Source organism: Epinephelus moara, unplaced genomic scaffold, assembly GCF_006386435.1.
Source record: "Epinephelus moara isolate mb unplaced genomic scaffold, YSFRI_EMoa_1.0 scaffold443, whole genome shotgun sequence".
Classification (NCBI taxonomy): domain Eukaryota; kingdom Metazoa; phylum Chordata; class Actinopteri; order Perciformes; family Serranidae; genus Epinephelus; species Epinephelus moara.
Window position 1 is genome coordinate 4,061 of NW_026082237.1, and position 10,921 is coordinate 14,981.

Consider the following 10,921-nt stretch of genomic DNA (forward strand, 5'->3'; position numbering starts at 1 on the left):
GGAACCAGTGTAAACCAAGACAGCAACACTCTTTATTGTTTTTCATACTGTCACGGCAGGACATTACTACATTATCTCTCCTTCTGTTGTTTATTTTCCACAATAAAAAACTGCTCCGTCAACAAATAAGTCAAAATAATAATAAGTTGCAGTCCTAATGTTAATTGTTGGGGCATCATACAGTCACATAAAGGGCATTTCTTCCTAATTGTACCTATACTGAGCATGTGGCTCGTCTTATCTCTAAAGGATCTCCTTCCTCACTATCCCTCTTTGTGCTTGAGACTGACTCTGACTCATAATCAGTTGCAATTTGTTGTATTTTGTCCAAACTCAGAGCTGGAGATCAGCCTCCTCCCTGCTTTGTTATTACCACATAAACCAGCTTTAGTTTATTTCTGGATGTAGAGACAAAGACGTGGAGTTGGCTGGTCTGTGTGACTCCGTGAGCCGTGGTTGATAATCAGCCGATATCTTGTGGCATTTGAATTCATTTGCTAGACTGCTACAGGTCCTTGAAGCGTTTTAGAGGAAACCTAAAACTGCAGTGGCTGATTACTCAACACACATAAAAGCATCCTCTAAAAGCAATCTCATTTGCGGTTTTGGAGCTGTGTTCAGTGCTTCGCTCTGATACCTCAGGTTAGGTAATACACCGGCGCTGAGAGTTATATTGGAGGTGACACCACATCAGGCCTATAAATAGCTTTGCACTTTATCGCCCAGGAGCCCAGCTGTAGCTTTCTCCCAGGCATTTGATCACTTGTTTGTAGGGGACTGACATCACCCACTGACGCTTTGTCTCTCTGACTCTCTGACTCCAGAAAGCACACGCTGACACTTGCAAGCCTTCACTAACGTACTGCTGAAATATAGTAGCCTACGTGACTACGACACTCATCAGCTGCTGTAATTATGATGCTTTTAACTTCACAGGTAGTTCGCCTCAGGGTATCCCTAAACTGCATTTAATGATGACTCACCTAATGACTTTAAATACTCAACTATCATTGCCACGAGCAAAGCAGGCCCCCGAGCAGAGTGAATTCTCTGATACTGTACCACTCTTACATAAATAAAACAGTGCACTTAATTGGATCGGATGGGGATCCAGGCACAAGCCCATAAGCCTCATAACAAGTGGGAGTATGAGGCAATGAAAACGAGAAAAGATATACAAAACCCCTGCAGGCTGTGTCTGACCCAGTGAGTCACTGTCTACTCCGGCTTCTCCAGAATTGGGCATGACTCAGTAACGAGCACAAACATTTCTGAAGTGCACTTGTGTTGCCTGCTGCAGCGTGTTACTCCAATTTGGATTTTAATGCTCAGTGTTTTATGCCATGAATTAAAATGAACAGTGGTTTTCATGTCCTAGAGCTAATCTGTTTTTATAGCACAGTCCTTTTTCTTTTTGATGTTTCTTTATTCCACATTGATGCATCAAGGAGCTATATGGACACAGACATAAAAAACTAAAGAAACTGTGGTAAAATGATTACTGCGGAGGAGAAAACAGATGAAAAGTCTGACAGAGTAAATGAGACTTTCCATGTAGGATTCTTGTTTCTGATGAATGTAAAATAAAAGTGGGTTTTCCAAACCTTTTTTCAACTTTTTTGAACACTTGTAAATTATGGCTGGTATGTTTGATGCCAAGAAATGACAGATGAATTTTATTCTCGACCTGGGGTAAATTACAAAATCAATAAGAACAAAAAGTGGTTGGGAAAAAGGGTGGTCCCACTTTTCAAGTCGGTTAATGACACATTAAACACCAGGGGTGTGGACTCTAGTCACATGACTTGGACTCAGGAGTCAGACGTGACTCAAATTTTAAGTCAGAATTTTGATGACCATGGACTCAGCTCGACAACACAAAAAAGACTTGCAACTCGACTTGTAGTTAACCACCAATGACTTGTGACTTTACTTGGACTTGAGCCTTTTGACTTGAAAATACTTGATACCTTCTCCAAGGCCCAACTGGGAAGAGAAAGTTATAGACATTTGTCCAATATATGAGATGAAATAGATACAACACGGGGGAGAAACTTACAGAATTCATTCAGTTTTCGTACTGATTCATGGTGCTATATGTGAGTGCAATGTCAACACTACTTTTATATGGTTAAGTTGAGATGCACTTGTTTTAACAAACTTGTTTTTACAAATAAATACAAATTTTAAAAGGCAATCATGACTTGTACATTTTATATATCATTACTCTGTTGTCAAAGTGGCATTACATTTGGTGAAGAGCACATTATGACTTAAGTAGGACTCGAAACTCAAAGTTTAGGACCTGGGACTTGTCAGTTTTGACCAAGACTTGAGACTTACTAATGACTTGCAAAACAATGACTTGGTTCCACCTTTGTTAATAAACACATTAAAAAAACATTCCATTTCCCCATTTAAAATCCGTCTTCGTAAAAGCCAAGAAACAAGGACATTGAATTTAGGCTGTATATAGAGATACAACCATACTATGAACTGTATCTATTATTAATATTTGAATAATCATAAATTTGACATATAAAATAAAGAAATATCAAATATTGTGTTGACAAGAGTATTTGAGGAATCATTTCAAACTGTAACAGAAAACTGAAGTAGTAATAGTAAGACTACTTCAGTCATGAAACATCAAGCCTGATTTTTCCCTTAAAAAAATGTGTACTGTATGTTTGTATGTATATATTTTTCTTCTTCCTCTTTCCCTTATCTTTTTAATTATATGTATGTTTTATGCATGCTGGGTATTTGTATGGCGAAGGGCAGAGGTGGGACCAAGTTATTGTTTTGAAGGTCAAAAGTAAGTGCCGAGTGTTTGCATTCAAGTCTCAAGTCAAGACAGGCAAGTCCTGAGTCCTAAACTTTAAGTTTTGAGTCCTAAACAAGTCAGTGTGTGCTCTTCAATAAAAATAGAAGAAGTGAAGGGATTGGGTGTTGCATACGATACGATACGATATGATACGATACGATACGATACGATGTGATGTGATGTGATGTGATGTGATGCGATGCAATACAATATAATATACTTTATTGTCCCCATAGGAAAATTTGGACCCAGGAGCTGCACAAATATTGCTGCCTTACAATATTAGTCCAGAAGAAATACCTTAAAAAAACACATACTACACATAACAGTATTCCACATCACTCACTCATGTATTACACATAACACCAACACACAACAGAGCACCATGAGCAAAACACAACACAACCCCTAAGCATCAAGCCACATTATTATTATCATTATTATTATTACTACTATTATGTTGCAATGTCAATATTTTTTTTTGTTGATTGATGAGTTGCTTAATTAAAGGGGTTTTGACTGTTCAGTTTAAAAATTAAAGTAGATATAAACCATTAACTTTCAGTTCCATGTCAGTACAAAGTCATATTGGCCAAAGATAAAACACAAACTGTGATTTGTGTCTACAAACAGCAGCATTCTCTTGTAAACGACAGTCCTGTTGTATATTTTGCATCCCAGACACAGATTATGATGGTGCGCAGTGAATCTACAGTAGCCACGGGGCTATAAATAATTCATTTCAGGAAAAGCTATCTATTTGCCCCCGTGCCTCTCTGGCGCGCGTGTGCACCTGGTGCCATTTGGTCACGGCAGGAGCGTCTCCAATTATCCAGGAGCACATCCCTGGATCTCTGTGCGCTCTTTTGCCTCCTGATCTACATTGATTTGGGGTGAGCTGTGATCAATGCGGACGACTCCACAAACTCGCACGTGAATAACTTAATGCGATTTGTGTATGCGCACAGGAATCAAACAACAGGCGGAGGACAAACAGAGAAATACTCCGATATGTAGGAAAGTAGGTGTGAGTTTGGGTGTTTTGTGACTAGGACAAGTTGTTCCCTGCGTGTGATCACCGTGGCTTCACGTGATGTGTGTGATCATTTATTTCAATATGCACCCTGGTCCTCCTCAGTCCCCTTCCAGATCTGCGTGATGATGCCACACACTTCACTTTGCAGAGCTCTCCACCTGCACCTGTCGGATGCTAATGGGAAATAATCGACAAGTTTGAGGTGAGAGAAGGAGAGAGATGTTGGCGGCGGCTCGTTTCAGCACGCTGGACAGCGCTCGTGGAAGTTGGAGAGGACGGCGGCGCGCGGACGCATGAGGATTTAATTGAAAATAATTTTTTGGAGGGCAGCAGCTGGAGAGATGAGCGACGGGTGACCATGGTTGATTTGAAATGCTCATTACCAACACCAGGCGCAGGTAACACGAGAGTTCTGGAGTGAGACATGGACTTTGCTGAAACCATTTTCGCTTTGTTCATCGTCGTGGTCGCGGTCGTCTCGCTGTTGTCCAACTTGTTGGTGCTGCTATGTTTCGTCCACAGCACCGAGATACGCCGACAGGTGCCCGGCGTCTTCACCATGAACTTGTCCTTCTGCAACATACTCATCACTGTTCTCAACATGCCGGCCACTCTGGTGGGGATTATCAGGGACCAGCAGCCTTTTGGGGATTGCATTTGCCACACGGTGAGCTTTCTGGAGACTTTCCTGACCGCCAACACCATGCTGAGCATGGCGGCTCTCAGCATAGACCGGTGGATAGCGGTGGTGTTCCCGCTCAGTTACTCCACTAAGATGCGCTACAAGGACGCGCTGATCATGGTGTGCTACTCCTGGCTCCACTCCTTCACCTTCTCCCTCACCGCGCTGCTCTTCTCCTGGGTCGACTACAACGACGTGTACGCGTCCTGCACCCTGCAGCCGAGCCAGGAGGGCGCCGACAGGATTAAGTTTACAATCTTCACCGTCGTTTTCCACGCCACCAGCTTCATGCTCTCCCTGCTTATATTGTGTTTCACCTACTTGAAGGTGTTGAAAGTCGCCAGGTTTCACTGCAAGAGGATTGACATTATCACCATGCAGACTCTTTTCCTACTGGTCGACATTCACCCAAGGTAGCTCACCACATGCATTCCTCATGTATAGCCTGTGAAACCAAGTTGTCTCATTCAGTTCACAATTCATAGTCTAAAAAGTCTTTTGCTGTTTTCAGCGTGAAACAGAGATGTTTAGCAGAGCAAAAGAGGAGAAAGCAGAGAGCCACAAAGAAGATAAGCATCTTCATCGGCTCATTCATCATCTGCTTTGCTCCTTATGTAATTACAAGGTAAGTTGAATTGATAGTAGCCCATGAATCTTTTAATTTACTGCAAAACTCCCTACAACAACACAAAAGATAAATGACCCATCTTATAACATAAACCTAATCTCTGCATCCAGCCTCATTAGAGCTGTTGTCCTCTAGAGGATACAGATCTGTCACACCATTGGATCAGATTAGACACAATCCAACACTCCAAGTGCACAGTCCCATTACAGTTTGCCTCATTATTCACCTGCATCACCATGTAAGCACGCAGCTCGCCATGCTGCTTCCACTTAAACACACACAGTGCAGGACAATAAATGCAGTGCAGACAACAAATAGTGGCTCCCAGAGAAAAGAGGAAACGCTCCAGGGGCCCCACAAACCAGTTTTCAGCCAGATGTGGTGGCGATGATCCATCAGTTTGACATTTGTGGTGTGTGCACACATCTATGTGTGGGAAGACTGAGGACACATTAACAAGGAAGAAGCGCCTGAGATATTGGAGTAACCCCCCTGACCTTACCCACTGGAGGAAGCCTGACTGACTGTCGAAACCAAAACATCTAATTAGGCCTATGATAATTCCCACTAATGTATCTGTTCTGCTTTTAAATTAGTATTTATGCACATTTACTGAGGGTAAAAGGGGAATATTCTTCACGCTCTGTGGTAACCTTATTAGCAGAACATAAGGTACTGTATGATAATTACTGGAGTGTGAAGGAAGGCTGAACATTATGGTTCAGTTTTTAAAAAGCCAAAGCCCTGCGGAGTGGTTATTAAACATTTCAATGGATCTTCTCCTTGATATAAAATAAAGTGCAGTACCTAACAGTATATACAGTATAAAACGGGTTTAACACTATGGACAACTTGAAATGCCTCCACAAAATCAATCAGACAAAGAAATAAAGTAAAACAAAATGGTCATTGTTATATGTATTTCCTTTTAGTTTATGCTCTATGGAAGATTTAATGTGCCATCTAAAAAAAACAAACAGAACATGCTCCACTGCAACTCCTTGTAAAAAATGTTAGTGCTTGGCATTAGATACTAGCAGGTTTAAAAAAGAAATAATAATAAAAAGTGATAGAAAAATAAAATTTAAAAATCAAAAATTTTAAATTTTTTTAGAAAATGTAAAAATGTAAAAAATTTTAAATTTTAAATAAAAAATAAAACAATGATAAAAAATTCCCCTTTTACATTATATTTTTAAATTCAGTATGACATAGCAAATGTATAGATAAAAAGGAAATACACATTACAGTGTGTGTGTCGCATTTCATGTTATTTCGTTGTTTGATTTTTTTTTTTTTTTTTTTGGTAGGCATTCCATACAATTGTTCATACAATTTGTTTAATCATAAAAAATTTAGTTGCATAAAGAATTTGAAATAGTGAAGCAAAATCTTTTACTGTTTCCACAAAACTGCGTATATGAAATAATGGTAAACAGTATTATTTACAAAATATTGCAACAAACAGTTTACTCCTGTAATAATTTACAGACAGTCCCTAATGTGTTGAAGACTCTTAAACTGAAATCTTGCATAATCCTCTTATGACTTTAAACACTTGAAAGACCAAAGATAAAAAGAGTTCTGACTAAAATGTACTTTGTTTAGTCATGTTTCTGCTGCCGCCCCTTCAGGTTGGCCGAGCTTCTACCCTTTGTGGATATCAACCGCCACTGGGGAATCATCAGTAAGTGCCTGACATACAGCAAGGCTGCATCCGACCCCTTTGCCTACTCCCTCCTACGTCAGCAGTACAAGAAAGTCCTGGTTACTGTCGTCAACAGGCTGCTCCGCCGTGACCTGTACCCCTCATCTGGCCATAACAGCTCTTTAGACACAGAGAACGACTACTGTCTCCAGAGGATCAGCTAATGGCAAACGCGCGGACATGGCAGATACACACCACGGGCCAAAAATAAAGGTTGCCTCTTGGAAGAAGGTGGGCGGAGGAAAAGAATGAGGAGAGAGAGACGGAGAGGACAGGATATTGTTAGGAAGTGAAAAGAGAGCAGATAGAGGGGACAGATTGTGGGTGGGGGGCAAAGAGAGAGCAGAAATAAGGAAGATGGTGGGTGGAGAAGAATGAGGAGACAGTAATGAGGGGGAGGATGAAGGTGGCAAAGGGGAAGACAGGAAGACAGATATGGAGGGACGGGGACGATGTGGAGACGCTGGCCTCAGACAGTATCGGTAAACAAGAGATCTGTGATTCATCGACACATAAAGCCACACAGTTGCACACACGGATCAGACAAATCAATTTCATCGAATAAGTCATGGGTTCAGATTAATCTCTAACTGAAGGACCACACAGCTGGAGACATTCCCCTTCTTCCCTCTGAGCGACATGTATAAAGTGGCCTTTTGTACTGTACCAACCACTTTGTAATGATTTTTGACAAATCCACATGTAGTGACCTTTCCTCTGCCACAAAACGCAGGGACAGAGCTTGAAGCCGATGATCGATAGGCGCTGGAGTGAAGACGTGAAATGAAGGAAAGACTGTGTTGCTCCTGCTTCTGGATAATCTACTCTTAGGTGTGAAAGCTCAACTGCTGCACATTGTTGCCATGTTCTGTATTGACCATGTTAGACTACTTCGCAGTGTCATGTCAGTCACTGAATATTGATGCACTTTGTCTAATTCTCTCAGAGCTACTATAGTTACAGGAGCCAAAGGCAAATAACATGTACACGATGATATTTAATGGTGAGGCTGGTTATGTTCTATATTTTTGTTAATGTCAACAATTGCCGTGAGAAGACCAAAATTGTGTTACTACATCTATTTATTTTTATTTATTAATATTTTTTTAATATTTGTTTTGTTGTTTGTATTTTTGGCTTCATTTAAGGAGTATGATGTGCAACACAGGTTTTCGGCCTGAATCAAATTGTCAGACAAACATTGCACAAATACCACATGTTATGCATCTAAATTATTAGCATACAGCAGTTCCTATGATATCTAAGAATTAACGCCCCACGAATTGTGTTGTTACGTCAAATACTGAATGTAAAGTTGTGTACTTAACCGTAAGTTACGTATGGTAGGAAAGTACAGTTTGGTAGGTTTGGTTTAGCAAAAGAAACATGGTCAGGCACATTACGCACATAATGTAGAGTTATGAACTGAACGTAATGTACGTAATGTGAAGTAACCAACTTAACGTGAAATACTTATGGTAAAGTTACATAGGTTAGGTTTATGAAAAGAAACATGGTGATGATGTACCTTAAAATAACTTACACTTAACTTGATTTCACAAGGGACAAGAACACTGGTCTCCTGGTGGAAAGTCCTGTGTTTTTGACCCATCCACACCCCCAACCTGCCTCCTTACATGGACTTTTGGTCTTTACACTACTTCCTTATTTCTTCCCATCAGCCAACCTGGTCTCATTCCAAAGTTGTCGTATATCGGTGCTTGGGCAGTGACTTTCCGCATCAGACACAGATGAAAAAAAAAGCGCTTTCATGTCGACATGATACACGGCCGAGCACCATCAGTGTGCCTGACAGTGTCAGGGGGAAATGCGGCAAGACAACAACGTAAGATAAGGGGGCAAAAAGTCTGTGACGGGTGGGTGGGAATGGTGGTGGGTGGGTCAAACAATCGCCGACTTTCATCCGGGAGGCCGGTGTTCTCTTCCCCTATGAATGTAAAACCAAACCATCTTTATATGTAGACGTGGAAATTCCACGACCAAGCAATGATATGTGACAAGGTTGGAGTGAAAAAGTGTTGCGTCAGCACATTGTTCGTATGATTGCATCCTTCCCAATTATGTAGGTTATATACTAATTATAAGCTCATGATACATGGGTTATACGAACACTGGTGTATTACTTTCATAGGTATGCGTATGAATAGTGCATAAAAACAGCCTGATTTACTAGGCAACAAGATGTATTCACAGTGATGTATGATGATGTTAAACAAACAAACTACGTACGCTCATGCATCCACGTGTTGCCCATTTCGGCCAAATGGCATGAATGTTAATCAGCCGTCTTTTAGCTCATGACCAATCTTTCCATATCATCTTGGGTAGGTTTGTGAATCCATTTAGATGCACCATTTAGTTCTGCACGTTATTGTGATAGGCCACTCCAACTGCATCCCCACGTTTAGCCAGTTGGCATGAACACAAGCACACACACACAGTTAACCTCCATGCTAAATTGTAGCCTTCGAGGGCAAAACCTATCAACTGACCAGCCAACCAACAGAGCAGCTATAGAGGTGCTGGTCACAGCTAATAAAACTGGTTCGAAGATATATATTTTAATTTCAAAACGGATTCCATAATTTCTTTAAACAGCTGGGCACTGTAGTTTTCAGCAAACATTCCTCAAATAGGAGAAATTTGGCATTTTTTGGGGGACTATTTTCAGATGTGGATGAATACACACTTGGTTCACCAGTGAATATTTACGACAGCAGTACAGGGTATGCTTGTTTGACAGAAATAAACTACAGTGCTCTGGTTCATTGTAATGAAGAACCATGTCACCCAGTGCAACCAGTTGACTCGCTGCTGTGTTTTCAATAGTTTTTGGACAATTGACAAATAAGGACCGCCCCATATAAGTAAGCAAATGACTTTATTTAAACATCAGGTGTACTTCAGTGACTGTTTTACCATGCTCCAAGTTTATAGCTGCTTAGTCTGCAAAGTATCTCAGTTTTGACATGTTTTGTTTAATTAAATCCATCTCTCATGTGAATTAAACCAGTGTTCTCATGAGTACGAGGCAGGGATAATACGAGTGTGTCATTATCAGTTTTGGTCTCTTCATGGGATTTGTTGACAATAAGAAAAAATAGAATATCACCCGACTTATCATTTTCAGTGTGAGTTTGTAACTGAATGTACTAGAGATAGCTCACTTTTGACTGAAATGCATTTGTACAACTGTGCTTTGTTTTGCCAGTTGACTGGAGAAAATGTTTCTATGGATATTTACAGGATGTTACTATATATTTTGCACTGTACAGGAACAACTTTTTGTCTAGATAGAAGGGGAGCAATGTGATGTAGCATAGGAATGCTTTCAAAGTGCTTTAAACACACTGTTTTGTGTTTGTGCCAGATTTGAATACGTGACTTTTTCAGCGGTTCTATACTTAAACCAGAATAGCTGCTTTATTATGAAAAATCTGTTTCTTTGGATGTACTTTATACACATGTATTTTTCCTCTCGTACGTCACTTGCTGTTCTTGGGCAGTGTGATTAGCTATTAGTGGCATATGTGCAATAAAAGCTGTCAATTATAAAGCTATTAAAAATATTAATGTTTTCACAGTAATGTCATTGAATCTAGGTAATGCCCTTTGATTTAATTTGTAAGTTTCTTAATTAAATTCAAGCACTACAGCTAAAAGTCTTGGACACCAAATGACAAATAGTAGAACTTTTATTCAAATGATAGATGAGGATTCAATATTTGAAATTGACAGGTATATTTGAAAGGAAAGTTGTTAAATAATTTATTTTGGTTCATTGTTCACCATCAGCTTGTCACCTGTTTGAACATCACATTGTTTTGTTTCCATCTGCCTCATGGCCCTAATTATATCACAGATGATATATGGTGTAAATGTCTCTGTTGCAGCAGCATTATTGCCAAGTGTAATTAAAGAGACAGGTCAAAGATCATTTTTGCCAATTAGTGATTCTAATTTATTCTCACTCAGACTTAATTAAATGCATGGAAGGAGACCAACGGCAATTATTAGCA

General features: G+C 40.1%; 1 protein-coding gene across 1 annotated transcript; it reads left to right on the forward strand.

Moving 5' to 3' along the window:
- Positions 1–434: 434 nt before the first annotated feature.
- Positions 435–10,817, forward strand: LOC126387447 (G-protein coupled receptor 26-like). Its single transcript, XM_050039965.1, has 3 exons — positions 435–4,958; positions 5,057–5,170; positions 6,808–10,817. The coding sequence occupies exons 1-3, from the start codon at positions 4,288–4,290 to the stop codon at positions 7,043–7,045; spliced, it is 1,023 nt and encodes a 340-aa protein (XP_049895922.1). The 5' UTR covers positions 435–4,287; the 3' UTR covers positions 7,046–10,817.
- The last annotated feature ends 104 nt before the right edge of the window (positions 10,818–10,921 follow it).